The following is a 21949-nucleotide window of genomic DNA, read 5'->3' on the forward strand; positions in this document are numbered from 1 at the left end:
TCAAAAGGCAGCTCACCCCCACCTTCTCAAGGGCTGACTAGAGATGGGCAATAACTGCTAGCCCAGCCAGGGACACACATGGCCCCTGAGAGAATAATAAGAAGATTCAAGAAGTTAAAAATCTAAACACATTTCCAGTGTTAATGCAATTGTCAAAGGATTAATCAGCAATTATGTGGTAGAAATAGGGACAGGTTAAAATAGAAATATAGACCCCTTGAGTCTCCACGTGACTCGCTTTTATGAAGAATCATGAACAGAAAGAAGAGAATTTCAGTTCCCCAATCCCAGGAAAGTCATTGCGTCTTGAGCTTGGAATTGCTTCTCCTGAGAATTTGATTCAATTTTCCCCTCAGCCTCCTCACCCACAAACTGAGCTCTCGTCTAAAGTATAGTTCACACTCACACCGTGATTCCTAGCTTTGGATTAGGCAATTGTTCACTCACTGGAATTGTGGTTGTTTCTGTTCCACTTTCCAATCTCATCTGATTCTGAAACAGAAAGAAGAGAGTAAGTGTTGTCCACTGAAGATTATACTTGAAAGAGAAAGATTTGAGAACTGATGACATCATTGATTTCACAGTAATCAATTTTCCTTTCACTGCTTTCTTTGGAATCTGAAATGGAAATGGGTTTTTTGATAATCAAATGGAAAAGGAGTGTGAAATGTTCACAATTGAAAATTGTGTCCCTCTCACACGTTGCTTTTTGCTCACACTCACACATTGCAGCAGCCACTGAAAGACTCTGCTCACCACAAGCTGCATTCCCATCGCTCGAAGGGCCAGCTCAGGGTTGGATTGCGGTCAGCTCATTTCACCAGGAAACTGCAGGTTGAATCCCAGAGTCTCCAGGGTGAGGGAGAGTCTCACTTACATTTTGCACAGATTTTTTATGGAATGTGTGTAGTTCATATTCTTCCCTCATTCTCTTCATTCTGAAATCTCTGAATCCTGGAAATCCCTCCCAAATTGCACTGAGTGGTCCCAAGTCACATCTTAAAACAGACAAAGCTCGAGAAATTCCCAGGACTTGATCAGGTGTATCCCAGAACTCTGAGGGATGCTCAGGAAGTGATTGCTGACCCCCTTGCTGGGATACTTGCATCATCAATAGTTAAAGGTGAGATGCCACAAATGAGCTCCCAGAGGAAGTGATGGAAGCTGGTACAATTAGAACATTTAAAAGGCATCTGGATGGTTACATGAATAGGAAGGGTTCAGAGGAATAAGGAATAAACCATGGCAAATGTGACTAGATTAATTGAGAATATTTAGTTGGTGAGGCATGGATGAGTTAGACAGAATGGTCTGTTCCAAGCTGCTTTCTCTGTGACTCTTACGGTTGTTCAAGAAGGCAGCTGTTTCTGTAAATGGCGAGCGACAGTGGTCCCAGCACCGCCCCCTGAGGAATAACACTTCCCACATTGCCTTCAGTCTGAGTAATATGCTTTAAGCCCTCCTCTGTGTTTGTAACCAGCCTGGTCTCCATTCTGCTCCTTGTCCCCTGCCTCCACGTGTATTTGAATCATTTCAATAAAGAGCTTCATCCTCATGGACCCAGCTCCCATATATTAGCCCAGTCAATAATGCCCCACACAGAGAGATCTACAAACCATCATCTCGTCCTGAAGAGATCACTTTGATTTTCCTTTCGCCGCTTTCTTTAGAATCTGAAATGGAAACAGGTTAACATGCAGGTTTAGTTGGCAGACAGAAAGACAAAAACAAAGTTAGCATTCATTTCAAGAGGGTAGAATACTAGAGCAGAGATGTAATGCTGAGGCTGTATAAACAAGTGGTCAGATTGCATTTTAAATATCGTGAGCAGTTTTTGGGTCCCATGTCTAAGGATGGATGTGCTCGCAGAGGAGGGAGTCCAGAGGAGATTTACAACAATGATCCCATAGGCGAGGGGCTTCTCATATGAGCAATGGTTGAGGAATCTGGGTCTGTGCTCGATGGAGAAAGAACAGAACAACTCACAGTACAAGAACAGGCTCTTTATTAACCTGTCTCTCTAGGTTCAATGGTTTAATGTGTCTGGAACCCCAGATCTCTGTGTTCCTCCATTCAATTTCACTTCAGCGTTTTAAAAGAATCTTGTGTCATCCATGTTCTTCCACCTAAAGTCTCACCCTCATTCTCATTATCCTTAAATTTCAGTGACCTGTGTTAGAACACTCACCAATTTTTCAATAGTTTTAATCCATTTACCAATTTTGAATTATGACCTGGAATTTTACAGATGGAATTTGGAACAGCCTGTGGGAGAAAGAAAGGAACAGAACAAACAAGCCTTGTTTGCTTGTGAGAGCAGACCTGGAGTTAAATTGCAGGATGATTCTTGATTAAAGGCATTCCAACAGACACAGTGACCGTAGGAAAAGCATTGTGTTTAAACAGACTGCAGGCGTAGGCGATGAATAAGCTTAGTATCTGGGAATTGGTTCTGCCAAGTCTGGAAGAGACTTGATGTTCAATCAGATGACACATTTTGAATGGGAACTGTGGTCTCAGGAAGAGGTAATCAGACTATCAGTGTGAACACAGAATTAGAATTGCTTTTGAACTGTGTTTTTCAGGAGATGGTTCTGGGCTGCTGCTGAGACAGCAGGCAGATTGGAAAGCTCCCTGCCTAATCTGCTCCACAGTTTCCGGACTCCACAGAGTCGGAAGCTGAGTTTGAAATATCGCTGCTTTCCCATGGGTGAACTCAGAAGATGACCCTGATCAACATTTCAGATATTCAAACAGTGCATAAAAATGCCTGTGAAACAATGTAATCTGAAATGTATCTGAATAATCTAGCCAAGAACAGAGGTTATGAACATGTCCTCAACACAAACAAAACACTCAGTTTGATGTCACCAACAGGTTTGGAATCTATTTCTGAGTCTGAGTCCAACACTGATCCCAGCACGGATCCCGTAGAAACACCATTTCCTACATTCCCCTGCAGTCTGAGTAACTCACTTTTACCCCCCACTCTGAGTTTGCAGTTTTGTAACCAGCTTGCTCTCCATCCTGCTCCTTGTCCCCTGCCTCCACGTGTATTTGAATCATTTCAATAAACAGCTTGTTAATCCTCATGGACCCAGCTCGCATATATTAGCCCAGTCAATAACACCCCACACAGAGAGAGCTACAAACCGTCATCTCGTCCTGAAGCGATCACTTTGATTTTCCTTTCACTGCTTTCTTTAGAATCTGAAATGCAAACGGGTTTTTGATGATCAAATGGAAAATGAGTGTGAAATGTTCACAATTGAAAAGTGTGTCCCTGTCACACGTTGCTTTTTGCTCACACTCACACATTGCAGCAGCCACTGAATGGCTCAGCTCACCATCAGCTGCATTCCCATTGCTCAAAGGGCCAGCTCAGGGTTGGATTGGGGTCGGCTCATTTCACCAGGAAACTGCGGGTTGAATCCCGGAGTCTCCGGGGTGAGGGAGACACCCACGTACAGTTTACACTTAGATTTTATAAGGAATGTGTGTAATCCACATTCCTCCAGCTAAAGTCGAACCCCTCCCTCCCTTCATACTAAAATCTCTGAATCCTGGAAATCCCTCCTGAACTTCACTGAGTGGTCCCAAGCCACTTCTTAAAACATATAAAGCTGGAGAAATTCCCAGGACCTGATCAGATGCACCCCAGAACACTGTGGGATGCTCAGGAAGTAATTGTTGACCCTCTTGCTGGGATACTTGTATCATTGATAGTCATGTGTGAGTTGCCGGAAGACTGGTGTCTGGTTATAGTACGCTATTGTTTAAGAAAGTTGGTAAGGAAATGCCAGAAAAGTATAGACCAATGAGCCTGATGTCAGTGGTGGGTGAAGTATTGGAGGGGATCCTGAGGGACAGAATTTATATGTACTTGGAAAGGCAGGGACTGATTAGGGCAAGTTCACATGGCTTTGTGCGTGGGAAATCGTGACTGAGCATTTTGAAGAAGTGACAAAGAAGATGAATGAAGGCAGAGTGGGAGATGTTGCCTGTATGGACACCAGTAAGATATTCTGCCTGGTAAACTGGTTAGCAAGGTCAGATCACATGGGATACATGGATAGCTAGCCATTTGAATACAGAATTGGATCGAAGGTAGGATACAGGTGGTGGGGAGCTGCTTTTTGGACTGGACCCCTTTGACCAGCAGTGTCCTGGAAGGATTGGTGCTGGGTCCACTGCTTTTCATCATTTATATCAATCGTTTGGATGTGAATACAGGAGGTATGGATACTAATTTTGCAGATGAGACTAAAATTGATGGTGTAGTGACAGTGAAGAAGGTTAGCTCAGAGTACAATGGGATCTTGATCAGATAGGTCAAATGGGCTGAGGAGTGGCATAGATTGGGTTGGGATATCTGGTCGGCATGGACAGGTTGGATCGAAGGGTCTGTTTCCATGCTGTACATGACTATGACTATGACTATAACTTAAACAAATGTGAGGTGCTGCATTTTGGTAGGATAAATCAGGGCAGGACTCATACACTTAATGTGAAGATTGTGGGGAGTATTGCTGAACAAAGGGACCTTGGGGTGCATGTACAGAGCACATACAGGGTCCTGTGAAAGTGGAGTCACAGGTAATTAGGAACAGAAATTGGAACAGAAGTTAGGCCATTCAGTCCATCAAGCCTGCTCCACCATTCTATCGTGGCTGATACATTTCTCAACCCCATTCTCCTGCTTTCTCCCTGAAATCCCTGATCCCCTTGATACTCAAGAACCTCTCTATCTCAGTCTTAAATATACTCAATGCCCTGGCTTCCACAGCCTTCTGTGGCAGTGAATTCCATAGATTCCCCATTCTCTGGCTGAAGAAGTTTCTCCTTACCTCTGTTCTAAAAGGTCTTCCCTTTAATCTAAGGCTGTGTCCTTGGGTCCTAGTCTCCACGACCAATGGAAACATGTTCCCAACATCTACTCTGTCCAGGCCATTAATTAATCAGTTTTTGTCAATTAGATCCCCCCTCATCCTTCTAAACACCATGGAGTATAATCCCAGAGTCCTCAAAAGTTCCTCATATGTTAAGTTTTTCATTCCTGGGACCATTATCGTGAACCTCCTCTGATCACGCTCCAGGGTCAGTACACCTTTCCTGAGACAAGCCTGCACACAATACTCCAAATGTGGTCTGACCAGAGCCTTATAGAGCCTCAGAAGTACAAGCCTGCTTTTATATTCGAGTCCTCTCAAACTAAATGCCATCATTGCATTTGTCTTCCTCACTACTGACTCAACCTGTAAGTTTACCTTGAGAGAATCCTTTACTAGAATTCCCAAGTCTCTGAATTTTCTCTCCATTTAGAAAATAGTTCTTGCCTATATTCTTCCTGCCAAAGAGCATGACCTCACACTTTCCCACACTGTATTCTATCTGCCACTTCTTTGCCTGCTCTCCTAACCTGTCCAAATCCTTCTGCAGCATTCCAGCCTCCTCAATGCTACCTGTCCCTGTACTGAACTCTGCATCATCTGCAAGCGTAGCCAGAATGCACTCAGTTCCTTCATCCAGATCGTTAATGAAGAAAAGGTAGACAGGATAGTGAAGAAGGCTTGATATGCTTTCCTTTATGGGTCAGTGTATTGAGTATAAGGGTTGGGAGGTCATGTTGCGGCTGTGTAGGACGTTGATTAGGCCACGTTTGGTATATTGGCCTGCCAGCTATAGGAAGGATGTTGTGAAACTTGCAAGAGTTCAGAAAAGATTTACAAAGATACTGCTGGGTTGGAGGGCTTGAGCTATAGGTAGAGGATGAATAGGCTGGGGTTATTTTCCCTGGAGTGTGGGAGGCTGAGGACCAACATTATAGAAGTTTAAAAAATCATGAGGGACAGGGATGGCTAAATAGACAAGGTCTTTACCCCTGAGAAGGGAGCCCAAAACTAGAAGGCATAGGTTTTAGGTGAGAGGGGAAAGATTTAAAAGGGACCTAATAGGCAACATTTTCGTGCAGAGTGTGTCTCGTGTATGGAATCAGCTGGCAGAGGAAGTGATGGAAGCTGGTACAGTTCCAACATTTAAAAGGCATCGGGATGGTTACCTAAATAGGAAGGGTTCAGAGGAATATAGGCCAAATGCTGGCAAATGGGACTAGATTAATTCAGGGTATTTAGTTGGCATGGATGAGTCAGACTGAATGGTCTGTTCCATGCTGCACATCTCTATGACTCTAACAGTTGTAATTCAAGAAGGCAGCTGTTTCTGTAAACGGTGACCAACTGTGATCCCAGCACCAACCCCACCGAAACAACACTTCCCACAATGTACCCAGTGGGCGGACGGTGGCACAGTGGTTAGCACTGCTGCCTCACAGCGCCAGAGACCCGGGTTCAATTCCCGCCTCAGGCGACTGACTGTGTGGAGTTTGCACATTCTCCCCGTGTCTGCGTGGGTTTCCTCCGGGTGCTCCGGTTTCCTCCCACACTCCAAAAATGTGCAGATTAGGTGAATTAGCCACGCTAAATTGCCTTTAGTGTTAGGTGCAGGGGTAAATGTAGGGGAATGGGTCTGGGTGGGTGCGCTTCGGCGGGTCGGTGTGGATTGTTGGGCCGAAGGACCTGTTTCCACACTGTAAAGTAATCTAAAGTAATATAATCTAATCTAATCAGTCGGAGTAACATGCTTTAATCCCTACTCTGCGTTTTGTAACCAGCCTGTTGGTTACAGGCCACTAAAGGTTTGAATAATTTTCAACTCCATTCTCCATCCTGCTCCTTGTCCCCTGCATTATTGAATCATTTCAATAAAGAGCTTGTTAATCCTCATGGACCCAGCTCCCATATATTAGCCCAGTCAATAACACCCCACACAGAGAGATCTACAAACCGTCATCTCGCCCCGAGCCGATCACTTTGATTTTCTTTTCTTTGCTTTCTTTGGAATCTGAAATGCAAACGGGTTTTTGATGATCAAATGGAAAATGAGTGTGAAATGTTCACAATTGAAAAGTGTGTCCCTGCCATACATTGCTTTTTGCTCACACTCACACATTGCAGCAGCCACTGAATGGCTCAGCTCACCATGAGCTGCATTCCCATCACTCAAAGGGCCAGCTCTGGGTTGGATTGGGGTCGGCTCATTTCACCAGGAAGCTACGGGTTGAATCCCGGAGTCTCCAGGGTGAGTGCGAGCTTCACTTCCTGCCCGGGGCTGACATTGTCTCTAAGCCGCACTCTCTGGCCTCCTGGCTCTTCAGGTACAGGAACAGTGAGCTGGGCACTGACTCTGGGCTCTGAGCTTTGGCTTTCCATCCAAGGTCAATGGATGCAAACAGCTTCCCAGAATCAATAGGACAATCATCAATAGATTATTCAGCAGTGATTGTTAGAAACAGAGACAGATTAAAACAGAAATGTAGATTCCTTGAGCCTCCGAATGACTCGTTCTTTGTGCAGAATCTGGAATAAAGAGAATTTCAGTTCCCCAATCCCCAGGAGAGCCTCTGTGTCCCATTATCAGAATAGTTTAAACCTGTCTCGCTGGTTTTAATGATATTTAAACCTGTAACTGTGATGCGTTGTTGAAAGATGATGATAAATACCTTTAGGATCAGGCGCACTCTCATTCTCCGCTGAGTCTGAAACAGAGAGATCAGGATTTCAGTTTCCAGAGCACATGTTCCAATATCCAAATGGTTTTCAATGCTCCCACTCCCACTGTAAACCCTCCCCCCACACTCAGCACTTGGGCAGGGGTCAGTTCCCAATTGTTTCAGTTGGAGCCATTAGTTGTGATCTGTCAGAAATCATGGAGTCAGGGAAAGTTTCAGAGGACTGAAAAGTGGCTAAGGTAACAACCCTGTTTAAGAAGGGAAGGAGACAGGAGACAGGAAACTATAGGCCAATTAGCCTTACCTCAGTTATTGGTAAGACTTTGCAGTCCATTATTAAGGATGAGATTGTGGAGTACTTCGGTATGCATGGTAAAATAGAGCTGAGTCAGCACAGCCTCATCGGGGCTGGTCATGCCTGACAAATCTGTTAAAGATCTTTGAGGACGTAATGACCACATTAGAAAAGGACAGCCAGTGAATGTGATCAATTTGGATTTCTGGAAGACCTTTGACAAGGTGCCACATAGGAGGCTGCTAAATAAGACAAGAGCTCACGGTGTTACCGACAAGGAACTGGCATGGTTAGAAGATTGGCTGACTGGAAGACAGTAGGATGAAATGAGTCTTTATCAGGATGGTAGCTGGTTACTAAAGGGGTTCCGCAGGACCACAACTATTCACATTATACATTAATGATCCAGACGAAGGATCTGAGGGCAATGGTGTATACGTGTGCAGATAGGTGGAGGGACAGGTAATGCTGAGGAAGCAGGGAGGCTGCAGAAGGACTTGGACAGGCTAGGAGAGTGGACAAAGAAGTAGCAGATGGAATACAATGTGAGAAAGTGTGAGTTTATGCTGTTTTGCAGGAGGAAGATACGCATAGAGTATTTTCTGAATGGGGAAAGGCTTTGGAAATCTGAAGCACAAACGGACTTGAGAGTCCTAGTTCAGAACCTGCTTAAGGTTAACATGCAGGTTCAGTTGGCAGATAGGAAGACAAAAATAAAGTTATCATTCATTTCAAGAGGGGAGAATACTAGAGCAGAGATGTAATACTGAGGTGGTCAGATTACATGTTAAAGTTTGTGAGCAGTTTATGGGCCCCATATCTAAGGAAGGATGTGCTGGCACAGAAGGGGGTCCAGAGGAGATTTACAACAATGATTCCTTGGATGAAGGGCTTCGCATGCAAGGAATGGTTGAGGAATCTGGCTCTGTGCTTGATGGACAACGAACAGAACAACTCTCAGCACAGGAACAGGCCCTTTATTAACCTGTCTCATGAGATTCAATGGTTTAATGTGTCTGGAACCCCAGATCCCTGTGTTTCTCCATGCAATTTCAATTCAGTATTTTAAAGGAACCTGTGTCATCCATGTTCTTACACCTAAAGTCTCACCCTCACTCTCATTATCCTGAATAGCAATGACCTGTGTTAGAACTTTTGCCAATTTTTATTCTTTTATCAATTTTGAATTGTCAGCTGGAATTGCCTCGTGGAATTTGGAACAGCCTGTGGGAGAAGGAAAAGAACAGACCTGGAGGTAATTTGCAGGATGATTCTTGTGTAAAGGCATTACAACAGACACAGTGATCCTGGGAAGAGCATTGTGTTTAAACAGACAGCAGGAGTTTGGTGATGAATGAGCTTAATATCTGGCAATTGGTTCCGGCAAGTATGGATGAGACTCGATCTTCAAGCAGATGGCATATTTGCAATGGTAACTGAGGTCTCAGGAACAGATGATCAGTCTATCCGTGTGAAAACAGAATTAGAATTGCTTTTGAACTATGTTTTCTGGGAGATGGTTCTGGGCTACTCCTGAGACAGCAGGCAGATTGGAAAGCCCCTGCCTAATCTGCTCCATCAGCTTCCGGAATCCCACAGGGCATGAAGCTGAGTTTGAAGTATTGCTGCTTTCCCCTGGGTGAGCTCAGAAGGTGACCCTGATCAACATTTCAGAAAATCAACCAAGGACTCCAAATTGGTGCCTGTGAAACGATGCAATCTGAAAGGTACTTCAATAATTTGTCCAAGGACAGAGTTCATGATCATCTCCTCAATACTGACTAAACACTCTGTTTGATGTCACCAACAGATATGGAATTCTATTTCTGATTCCCAAGTCCAAGTTTTTCTGTAAATGGTGACCAAAAGTGATCCCAGCACTGATCCCTGAGAAGCATCACTTCCCACACTCCCCCCAGGCTGACTGACTCACTTTTACCCCTACACTGTATTTGCTGTTTTGTAACCAGCTTGCTCTCCATCCTGCTCCTTGTCCCCTGCCTCCACGTGTATTTGAATCATTTCACTAAACAGCTTATTAATCCTCATGGACCCAGCTCCCATATATTAGCCCAGTCAATAATGGCCCACACAGAGAAATCTACAAACCATTATCTCGTCCTGAAGCGATCACTTTGATTTTCCTTTCACTGCTTTCTTTAGAATCTGAAATAAAAATGGTTTAGAAACAATGGCAGATTAAATCAGAAATACAGATAGCTGAATTCTCCAAGTGACTAATTTTTTCTAGAGAATCTGGAATAGAAAGAAGAGAATTTCAGTTCCCCAATCCCCAGGAGAGGCTCTGTGTCCCATTGTCAGAATTGCTTTAAACCTATCCCTCCTGTTGTACTGATATTTAAATCTGTAACTGTGACATGTTGTTGAAAGATGGGGATAAATACCTTTAGTATCAGGTGCACTCTCATTCTCCGCTGAGTCTGAAACAGAGGGAACAGGATCTCAGTTTCTGGATGACATGTCTTGATATCCAAATGGTTTGCAGTCATCTCCCTCCCAGTGCAAACAAACCCGACACTCAGCAATTGGACTAGGGATAGCTCCAAACATAAGTTGAAGCTGAATTTCAGACCATTACTTGGTGATCGTAACTCTTTTATTCCAAAGTTAATGGAGACCGAAAGCAGGGATTTTGAGGACAGTATCTTAACATGTGTCAGAGGGAAGCTGTTGAGAGTAAGTGATTAAAAGCAGGAAGCTGGACACTTGGACAGGTCAGAATAATGCCACCAGTGTTACTGTGTACATGGAGGATATGCAGCCCATTGTGTCTGCACACCTCTCCAAATAACCAGCATGGCTTCAAGTCCTTCTCCTGCCTTTTCCCATTCACCTCACACATCCTTCTCTATTTTAGTTATCATCCACTGAATGCTTTAGGGCGAGACACCAAAGTCTTGAGACAGAGAGGGTAATGATGTTTAACCAATTAATTGGAGTGTATTGAGGGAGAACCATGTGCTGTGGATAATGGGGAGGTGCTGGATGTGCTGTTACTGGGATTTTACAGGCAGATGATAAGCTGCAACATCAAAGGTCATTGTGGAAAATAAATGCCCATGATGGGGGTTCACATGGTGGTGCAGTGGTTAGCACTGCTGTCTCACAGCACCAGGGACCTGCGATCGATTCAACCCTTGCTGACTGTGTGGAGTTTGCACGTTCCCTCTCTGTCTGCATGGATTTCCGCCAACTGCTCTGGTTTCCTCTGACAATCCAAAGATGTTTACGTTAGGAAGATTAGCCATTGTAAATACAGAGAGAGGGTGGGATAGTCTTCAGAGGGTGTGTACAGACCTTAAGGGCCAAATGGCCTCTTGGTGAGATCTTGGGATTCTATGTAGGAGCTGTCATGCTGGGATGGGTAGATGGTTGGCTAATGAACAGCAAGTAGAGAGTTATCATAAATGGGTCATTTCTGTTCAGTAAGATGTAAAGTGGTGTCACAGGGATCAGTGGTGGGACCTCAACCTTTCACCACTTATAGAAAGGATTTGGATGGACGGAGGGACGATACAGTGACTAAATTCACAGCTGAGTTAAAAATGTGGAGGAAAGGGAGTTCCAAAGTGGTCACAACAAATGAAGAAAGGGATAAGGGGAGGTTTATGAGTGCATGAAGACCAGGCAAATGGAGTATAGTGGGAAAAAGCTGAAATCGTCCATTTTGGCAGAATATATGTGATGAAAGAATCACATGCTGTAGATGGTGAGAGATCGTAGATCTGTGAGGCACAGTGGGATCTGAGTATCCGTGCGGAAATAAATATTTAAAAAATGTAGGTATGTGAATGCAGCAAGTATTTTGGAAGGAGAACACAATGCCCTTGTTTAATGTGAGGGAAATTGAACACAAAAACCAGTAAATATTGTAGAAACTCAGTAGGCAATCATTTCAATAAAGAGCTTGTTAATCCTCATGGACCCAGCTCCCATATATTAGCCCAGTCAATAACGCCCCACACAGAGAGATCTACAAACCATCATCTCGTCCTGAAGCAATCACTTTGATTTTCCTTTCACTGCTTTCTTTGGAATCTGAAATGGAAACAGGTTTTTGATGATCAAATGGAAAATGAGTGTGAAACGTTCACCATTGAAAAGTGTGTCCCTGTCACATATTGCTTTTTGCTCACACTCACACATTGCAGCAGCCACTGGATGGCTCAGCTCACCACGAGCTGCATTCCTGTCACTTGAAGAGCCAGCTCAGGGTTGGATTGGGGTCAGCTCATTTCACTAGGAAACTGCGGGTTGATTCCCAGAGTCTCCAGGGTGAGTGAGTCTCATTTTCCGTCTGGGCTGGAGACTGTCCCTAAGCTGCACTCTCTGGTGTCCTGGCTCTTCAGATACAGGTACAGTGAACCGAGCACTGACTCAGAACTCTGAGATTTGGCTTTCCATCCATGGCCATCAATCGCCAGGTGTGTCCTGACCTAAAAGAGCAGGAAAACTCCAGGTCAATTACCATCCCATAAGTCTAATCTCAATCATCAGTGATGGAAAGTGCTATCAAGCAGCACCTGCTCAGCAATAACCTGCTCAATGACGCCCAGTTTGGGTTCTGCCAGGGCCACTCAGCCTTGCTTCAAATATGGAATAAAAGCTGAATTCCAGAGGGGAGGTGAGAGTGACAGCCCTTAACATCATGGGTGCATTCAACCAAGTGTGGTATATAGGAGCCCGAGCAAAACTGGAATCAATTGGTATTAGGTACAAATTCTCCTCTAGTTGGAGTCAGGCTTGGCACATGGAAGATGGTTGTGGTTGTTAGAGGTCAGTCATTTCAGTTCCAGAACATCTCTGTAGGCATCCCTCAGGGTAATGTCCTAGGATCAACCATCTTCAGCTACTTCATCACTGGCCATCATAAAGTCACTAATGGGGATGTTCGTTGATGATTGCAGAATATTCAGGCCCCTTCATGACTCCTCAGATACTAAAGCAGTCCATGTTCAAATGCAGCAAGATCTGCACAATATCCAGGCTTGGGCTGACAAGTGGCAACTACCATTCATACCGCACAAAGACCAGCTACTGACCTCTCCAATCAGAGAGAATCTGCCCCTTGACATTCCATAGAATCATTGAGCTGGACAGCATGGAAACAGATCCTTCAGTTCAACTCATCCATGCTGGCCAGATATCCTATATTAACCTCGTCCCATTTGCCAGCATTTGTTGAATATGCCTCTAAACCTTTCCTCTTCATATACCCATTCACTGCTGGGTCAGACAGCTGGGCACATTTACTTCTCCATTTGTTTCACTTCCCACGTCTTCTCTGCTTTGACTCTCTTTTTTCCTCCTTTTTTAAAGTGCTGTTGTTTGATCTCTTCTTTTTCTATAGTGTCATAGATCTGCACAGCATGGAAACAGATCCTTCGATGCTGAATTCCCCACTATTGACATCCTTGAGGTTACCATTGATCAGAAACTGAACTGGATTCACCACAGTAAACACACTTGCCACAAGACCAGGTCAGAGGCTTGGAATGCAGCAGTGAATAACTCACCTCCTAACTCCCCGCACCCTGTCTAACAGCTCCAAGGTACAAGTCAGGAACCTGATGGAATATTCCCCAGTTACCTGGATGGGTGCGGTTCCAACAACACTCAAGAAGCTCGCCATCATCCAGGATAAAGCAGCCTGGTTAATTGGTACCACTTCCACAAACATTCACTTCCTCCACCACTGTTGCTCAGTTGCAGCAGTATGTACTATCTCCAATATGCAGTGCAGAAATTCACCAAAGATCCTCAGCCAGAAACTTCCAAACCCACGTCAACATCCATCTAGAAGGACAAGAGCAGTAAATAGATGGGAACAGCACAGCCTGCAAGTTACCTGCCAAGGAACACACCACCTTCACTTGGAAATATATTGCCAGTCATTCACTATTGCTGGGTCAAATACCTGGAAATCCCTCTCAGGGCATTGTGGAACTGTTTGCAGCGCATGGGCAACAGTGGTTCAAAAAGGCAGCTCACCTCCACCTTCTCAAGGGCTGACTGGGGATGGGCAATAAGTGCTAGCCCAGCCAGGGACACACATGGCCCCTGAGAGAATAATAAGAAGGATCAAGAAGTTAAAAATCCAAACACATCTCCAGTGTTAATGCAATTGTCAATAGATTAATCAGCAATTATGTGGTAGATATAGGGACAGGTTAAAATAGAAATATAGACCCCTTGAGTGACTCGCTTGTTATGAAGAATCATGAACAGAAAGAAGAGAATTTCAGTTCCCCAATCCCAGGAAAGTCATTGCGTCTTGAGCTTGGAATTGCTTCTCCTGAGAATTGGGTTCAATTTCACCCTCTTCACACACAAACTGAGCTCTCGTCTAAAGTATAGTTCACACTCACACCGTGATTCCTAGCTTTGGATTAGGCAATTGTTCACTCACTGGAATTGTGGTTGTTTCTGTTCCACTTTGCAATCTCATCCGATCCTGAAATAGAAAGAAGAGAGTAAGTGTTGTCCACTGAAGATTATACTTGAAAGAGAAAGATTTGAGAACTGATGACATCATTGATTACACAGTAATTGGGGGGAAAGGGGCAGGGAGTGAGGGATTGTGTATGTCCCACACTGACCCCATGCTGACCTCTCCTGGGTGATGGGACCGGTTTGGTTTGGACTTTGTTCCTGAGACATCACCTCAGGGTTCAAATAATCCAGGATCTCAATCCAGAACCTGGACTGGATCTGGAGGGGCCATCCGGGTCTGCACTGGGATTGGATTGGAATCAAGTAGCAGCAGACGCGAACCCCATTCCTGACTCGGGATGATGTGATACTCAAATCTCTGTGAAGTACCTGCGGTCTCTGCAGAGTGACTCTCCTTCTCGGAGGATCAGGGATAGAATGAAAAGAATTTCAGTTTCCCAGTCCCAAGACAGCCTCTGTGTGGCACATTATCAGAATAGTTTAAACCTGTCCCTCTTGTTGTAATGATATTTAAATCTGTAACGGTGACGTGCTGTTGAAAGATGGGTGTAATTACCTTCAGTATCAGGCGCACTCTCATTTTCTGCTGAATCTGAAACAGAGGGAACAGGATTTCAGTTTCCAGAGCACAGATTCCAATATCTGCATGGATTTCAAAGATACCCCTCCCACTGCAAACAGCTCCAAGACTCAGTATTTGGGCAGGGGACAGCTCTGGATTTAGGTTTGAGGGGAATTGCAGAATATTACTTCTTGAGTCTAACTCTTCAATTCAAAAGAGAATAATTTTAAAAGCTGGATATTATGGACCACTGGGTTAACATCTGTCACAGAGAAGGGGTTAGGAGCAACTCTTTTGGATGTTACAGCATAACACTTATAAAGGTTCAAGATCATAACAGCAGTGAATCAACCTCAGCAAGGCCACTCAGTATTTTTGGTCTGCAGTGGCTCTTTGAATGATGATTATGACTTTGTGCCATTCTTTGCCTTTTCTGAATGCCCTTCAGATTTTGTTCTGTTGAAATAGTGATCTCTAGAATGCTTTAGGGAGAGTCAACAAAGTCTTGGGACAAGGAAATCATGTTTAACAAATTAACTGGAGTGAATTGAGGAAGTATCATGAGCAATGGATGATGGGGAAGTGCTGGATGTGCTCTTACTGAGATTCCAGAGGCATGTGATAAGATGCAACATCACAGGTCATTGTGGAAAATAAAATTTCATTAAGGAAGAGGTAATATGCTGGGATGGGTAGATGATTGGCTAACAAACAGGGAATAGAGGGTCATCATAAATGGGTCATTTCTGGTTAGTGAGATATAATGAATGGGGTGCCACAGGGATCAGTGCTAGAACCTCAACTTTTTACAATTTATATAAAGGACATGGAGGAAGGGACCAAAAGTACAGTGACTAAATTCGCTGATGAGTTAAAAGTGGGAAGGAAAGGAAGTTGGGAAGCAGACATAACAAAGGAGAAAAGGGATAACAGGAGATTAATGAGTGCATAAAGATAAGGCAAATGGAGCATGTCTGAGAACACATGAAATCATCCTTTATGATAGAAAAAAAATGAAAGAAGGACATGATGTAGATGCTGAGAGATTGCAGAGCTCAGAGATGCAGAGGGATTTGAGTGTCCAAGTGGATAAATCAAAAATGTTGGTGTGGCAGTACCGCAAGTAATTAGGAAAGAGAACAGAATGTCGTCATCTATTGTGAGAGAAATGAAACACAAATGTCAGGATAAAATCCAAAATATATTGGCAGTATCTGTGGAGAGAGAAAAACAGAGCTAAAGTGTTGAGTCCAGTCTGACTGTTCTCCAGAACTCCATTTCCCTCAATTCTATTTCTCTGTCCATAACTGCTGTCAGACCTGCTGAGATTCTCCAGGAATTTCTATTTGCTGTTTTGTAACCAGCTTGCTCTCCATCCTGCTCCTTGTCCCCTGCCTCCACGTGTCTTTGAATCATTTCAATAAACAGCTTGTTAATCCTCATGGACCCAGCTCCCATATATTAGCCCAGTCAATAATGTCCCACACAGAGAGAGCTACAAACCATCATCACGTCCTGAAGCGATCACTTTGATTTTCCTTTCACTGCTTTCCTTGGAATCTGAAATGGAAACAGATTTTTGATGATCAAATGGAAAATGAGTGTGAAATGTTCACAATTGAAAAGTGTGTCACTGTCACACGTTGCGTTTTGCTCACACTCACACATTGCAGCAGCCACTGAATGGCTCAGCTCACCATGAGCTGCATTCCCATCACTCGAAGGGCCAGCTCAGGTTTGGATTGGGTCGGCTCATTTCACCAGGAAACTGCAGGTTGAATCCTGGAGTCTCCAGGATGAGGGAGAGCCTCACTTTCTGCCAGGAAGCCGCACTCTCTGGCCTCCTGGCTCTTCAGATACAGGAACAGTGAGCCGAGCACTGACTCTGGGCTCTGAGCTTTGGCTTTCCATCCAAAGTCAATGGATCCAAATAGCTTCCCAGAATCATTAGTACAATCATTAATAGATTATTCAGCAATGATTGTTTAAAATAGGGACAGATTAACACCGAAATATCAATACCTCGAGCCTCTGACTGACTTGTTCTTTGTGCTGAATCTGGAATAGAAAAAAACAGATTTTCAGTTCCCCAATCCCAGGAGAGCCTCTGTGTCCCATTGTCAGAATAGTTTAAACCTGTCCCTCCTGTTTCAAAGCTATTTAAATCTGTAACTGTGACATGTTTTTGAAAGTTGGGGATAAATACCTTCAGTATCAGGTGCACTCTCATTCTCCACTGAGTCTGAAACAGAGAGAACAGGATTTCAGTTTCCAGAGCACACGTTCTGATATCCAAATAGTTTTCAATGATTTCTCTCCCACTGTAAACCCTCCCCCCACCCACTCAGCACTTGGGCAGGGGACAGCTCCCAAATGTTTCAATCAGTTACATTGTTGGTGATCTTTCAGGGATCACTGGAGTCAGGGAGAGTCCAGAGTCAAGAGTTATAGCTGGGGGCAGGGAAATTATGATGCAGTGAGACACGACTTCGGATGCGTGGCTTGGAAAAGTTGGCTTCAAGGCATGGGCACAATTGATATGTGGAGCTTGTTCAAGGAGCAACTATTGAGTGTCCTTGATAAGTATGTACCTGTCAGGCAGAGAGGAAAGGGTCGTGTGAGGGAGCCGTGGTTTAATAAGGAATAGGAATCCCTTGTTAAATGGAAGAGGGCGGCCTATGTAAAGATGAAGGCGTGAAGGTCCAATTGGGGTGATTGAGAGTTATAAGGTAGCCAGGAAGGACCTGAAGAGAGAGCAAAAGCAGCAAGGAGGGGACATGAAAGGCCCTTAGTTGGTAGGATTAGGGAAAACCCCAAGGCTTTCTATAGGTATGTCAGGAATAAAAGAATGACTAGGGTAGAAATAGGTCCAGTCAAGGATAGTAGTGGGAAGTTGCGTGTGGAGGCTGAAGAGATTGGGGAGACACTGAAAGAATACTTTTCGTCAGTATTCAATCAGGAACAGGACATTATTGTCAATGTGAATACTGAGTCACAATTAAGTAGAATGGATGGCTTTGAGGTATGTAGAGAAGAGGTGTTGGAAATTCTGGAAAGAGTGAAAATAGATAAGTCCCCTGGGCCTGATGGCATTTATCCTAGGATTCTCCGGGAAGCAAGGGAGGAGATTGCAGAGCCATTGGCCTTGATTTTTATGTCCTCGCTGTCGAAAGAAGCATAAAATCAGGGAAGTCTGAGGTGTGATGAATTACTTGAGCTGCTACTGACCCCCATTAATCAAAGGACATGTAACAATATTGCAACAGCATTAGGATGAGGTATGCTGACCCTGGGTCTGTGATTAGATCAGAAAAACAACCATTGTTACCAGCGCACAATCATAAAAGGGAGTTTGCTTTCTCCAAATTACACAGGCAATGAGGCCCCAGTAACAACTGATAGTATAGTTGATGTAAGCTAAAAGGTGAGCAAATAACAATAATTATGCATCCAAAAACAAACAGACATTCGTCCATCCCACATCATAGGAAATCTTAGCGGACCTGTGGTATTCCAGTATCAGGTACATCTTTTGCAGAGGAAGATTAGAGAATGCCAGCAAAATTAATCTCCCCCGTTGTTAATGTTCCAATGTCGATAGATTTTCTGTATTACGAGGAAACAATGATGTCAGCATTAAACATTCCAATAGGTGCTGCATTTGGCAGCCTTTGAACATATGCTGTGCCATCCAATAAATTTCAACAAGTCAACTGTTTCTGTAAAAGAGTTCCAGTGTTTCAGGTTTTAAGATAGCTCACCATTGTGACTGTCATTATGACTGCATAATAATTGCACTACACAAGTAGTAGCTAAGTTATCCGGAAAACAAAAATAAATAATAGGTATCATTGTTTAGTTCATTCTGATATTCTATTGGTTTCTCTTCTTTTAAATCCTCTTATTTTAACAGCATTCACCTCTTTAAAGCCTTTGGTACAGACAACATTCAAAGCTAAACTAATGCCTTCATTGTTCTCTGAGCAAGATAGCAGAAAAAGCCTGTTGTCAGATATATAGCATCCTTTGTACCTCTAGTCTCTAACTCATTTATGCCTCATCCTTTATTGACCCTTTCTATGTCATTATTTTTTCTATGGTCAATCCTCACTACTGAATGTTCCTCTCACGTTTCTCTTAAATTACAAATATCCAATCTGATATGCTTTTCATTCCACCTGCACCTACTCATTACTGAAAACAAGACTGTCTCCCACACATACTCACTTCTTAGGATTTCAAAACTAGAATTCTTCAGCTGGGTCAGTCTCTCTGTCCTCTTGTAACCCACAGTCTTTAAAGTTTAAGTAATGGTATTACTAATTCCTGATTTATCTCATCCTCCTCTTACACTTTTGAACCTTGCCAATCTTAAAATGTGGTTTACCTCGAAGTAGCTGTTATAGATGTTATAGATGTTGCCTGGTATAGATGTTTTACCAGGATGTTGCCTGGTATGGTAGAAAGATCGTATTAGGAAAGGCTGAGGCACTTGGGGTTGTTTTCATTGGAGAAAAGAAGGTTTAAGGGTGACTTGGTAGAGGTGTACAAGATGATTAGGGGTTTAGATAGGGTTGACCGTGAGAACCTTTTTTCCATGTATGGAGTCAGCTATTACGAGGGGGCATAGCTTTAAATTAAGGGGTGGTCGGTATAGGACAGATGTTAGGGGTAGATTCTTTACTCAGCGAGTCGTGAGTTCATGGAATACCCTGCCAGTAGCAGTGGTGGACTCTCCCTCTTTATGGGCATTTAAACAGGCATTGGATAGGCATATGGAGGATAGTGGGCTAGTGTAGGTTAGGTGGGCTTGGATCGGCGCAACATCGAGGGCCAAAGGGCCTGTACTGCGCTGTATTCTTCTATGTTCTATGTTCAATAATAGTATGCTTGCCTTGGGCTTGGATCGGCGCAACATCGAGGGCCAAAGGGCCTGTACTGCGCTGTATTTTTCTATGTTCTATGTTCTATGATTGGAAAATGGCAAATGTAACCTTGCTGTTTTAGAAGCAATAGAGGCAGAAGACAACAAACTATAGGCTGGTTAATCTAATGATCATTGGTAAGGTTTTTCGCTCCATTATTAAGGATTAGTTTGCAGAGCACCTGGAACTGCATGATAAAATTGGGCTGAGTCAGCATGGCTTCATCAAGGGGAGGTGATGACTGGTATATGTGTTAAAAATCTTTGAGGAGATAATGAGCAAGTTAGAAAAAAGGAGAGTCAGTGGACATGATGTATTTTGATTTCCAGAAGGCCTTTAACAAGGTGCTGAACAGGACGCTGCTAAATAAGATAAAAGCCTGTGGTGTTAGGGGCAAGATACTGGCATGGATAGAGGATTGGGTGACTGGCAGAAGGCAGACAGCAGGGACAAAGAGGTCTTTTTCAGGACAGCAGCCCATGACTACTGGAGTTCCGCAGGGATCGGTGTTGGGACCACAACTATTCATACATCACCACAGGAAGTAATTGATGCCAAAACATTGAATGCATTCAAGAAACAGCTAAATATATTACTTGGGGCAAATGGGATCAAAGTTCATGGGAGAAAGCAGGATTAGGCTATTGAGTTGGACAATCAGCCATAGTCGTGATGAATGGCAGAGCAGGCTTGAAGGACTGAAAAGCCTTCTCCTGCTCCTATCTTCTATGTTCCTATGTTTCTCTGTTATACATTAACGCTCCGGACAAAGGAACTGAGAGCAATGTTGCTATGTTTTCAGATCACACCAAGATAGGTGGAGGGACAAGTAGTATTCAGGAACTGGGGACGCTGCAGATGGACTTGGACAGGCTAGGAGAGTGGGCAAAAGATTGGCAGATGGAATACAATGTGGGGGAGTATGAGGTTATTCTCTTTGGTTGGAAGAATAGAGATGTAGACTATTTTCTAAATGGGGAAAGGGTTTGGAAATCCGAAGCACAAAGGAAATTGGGTGTCCGAGTTCAGAATTCTCCTAAGGTTAACATGCAGGTTCAGTTGGCAGTTAGGAAGGTAAATGTACTGTCAGCATTCATTTAAAGACAGCTAGAATAGAACAGCAGAGATGTACTGCTGAGGCTGTTTTAGGCTGTGGTCAGACCACATTTAAAATATTGTGAGTTGTTTTGTGCCCTGTATCTAAGGAAGGATGTGCTGGTAAAGGAGGGAGTCCAGAGGAGATTTACAACAATGGTCCCACGGATGAAGGGCTTCTCATGTGAGGAACGATTGAGGAATCTGGGTCTGTGCTCGATGGAAAAAGAACAAAACAACTCTCAGCACAGCACAGGAACGGGCCCTTTATTAACCTGTCTCACTAGGTTCAATGGTTTAATGTGTCTGGAACCCTAGATTTCTGTGTTCCTCCTCACAATTTCGATGCAGAGTTTCAAAGGAATCTGTGTCATCCATGTTCTTACAACTGAAGTCTCGCCCTCACTCTCACTCTCATTATCCTGAAATAGCAATGAGCTGTGTTTGGACCCTCACCAACTTTTCATTAATTTTATCCTTTTATCAATTTTGAATTATGGGCTGGAATTGATTGATGAGATTTGGAACAGCCTGTGGGAGAAGGAAAGGAACAGAACAAACAAGCCTTGTTTGTTTGTGAGGCCAGACCTGGAGGTTAATTGCAGGATGATCCTTGATTAAAGGCATTCCAACAGACACAGTGATCCTGGGAATAGCATTTGTTTAAACAGACAGAAGAGGCTGGCTATTAACATGGTCAGTATCTGGGAATTGATTCTGGCAAGTCCGGAAGAGACGTGATGTTCAAGCAGATGGCACATTTTGAATGATAACTGAGGTCTCGGGAAGAGATGATCAGTCAATCAGTGTGAAAGTACAACTATAATTGTTTCAGAACAAAAAACTCTGTTCTGAGAAGGGGTCACCAGACCTGAAACGTTAACTCTGATTTTGCTTCACAGACATTGCCAGACCTACTGAGCTTTTCCAGTTATTTTTGAATGATGTTTTCTGGGAGATAGTTCTGGGCTCCTGCTGAGACAGCATGCAGATATCCCTGCATAATCTTGTCAACCAATATCCGGAATCCA

General features: G+C 43.7%; 1 protein-coding gene across 16 annotated transcripts in view; it reads right to left on the bottom strand.

The window, feature by feature from the left end:
• The window catches only part of LOC122542090 (osteocalcin 2-like), a 74098-nt gene that overhangs the window by 6676 nt on the left and 45473 nt on the right, over positions 1 to 21949 (bottom strand). For 6 of the 16 annotated variants that reach the window (XM_043679436.1, XM_043679435.1, XM_043679438.1 and 3 more), the window contains 10 exons: positions 17105 to 17140; positions 16921 to 16956; positions 16402 to 16458; positions 14893 to 14928; positions 14293 to 14337; positions 11865 to 11921; positions 10268 to 10303; positions 9972 to 10028; positions 7559 to 7594; positions 7380 to 7415 (listed from right to left, as the gene is read on the bottom strand). In XM_043679436.1, the coding sequence (XP_043535371.1) occupies positions 7380 to 7415; positions 7559 to 7594; positions 9972 to 10028; positions 10268 to 10303; positions 11865 to 11921; positions 14293 to 14337; positions 14893 to 14928; positions 16402 to 16458; positions 16921 to 16956; positions 17105 to 17140 (432 nt within the window). Of the gene's footprint in view, positions 1 to 313; positions 493 to 1616; positions 1674 to 3153; positions 3211 to 6843; positions 6901 to 7379; positions 7416 to 7558; positions 7595 to 9971; positions 10029 to 10267; positions 10304 to 11864; positions 11922 to 14292; positions 14338 to 14892; positions 14929 to 16401; positions 16459 to 16920; positions 16957 to 17104; positions 17141 to 21949 lie in introns of those variants that run through there. The other 10 variants (XM_043679445.1, XM_043679448.1, XM_043679434.1 and 7 more) reach the window with 9 other exon arrangements.

The sequence above is a fragment of the Chiloscyllium plagiosum genome, chromosome 39 (genome assembly GCF_004010195.1).
Source record: "Chiloscyllium plagiosum isolate BGI_BamShark_2017 chromosome 39, ASM401019v2, whole genome shotgun sequence".
Taxonomy (NCBI): Eukaryota; Metazoa; Chordata; class Chondrichthyes; order Orectolobiformes; family Hemiscylliidae; genus Chiloscyllium; species Chiloscyllium plagiosum.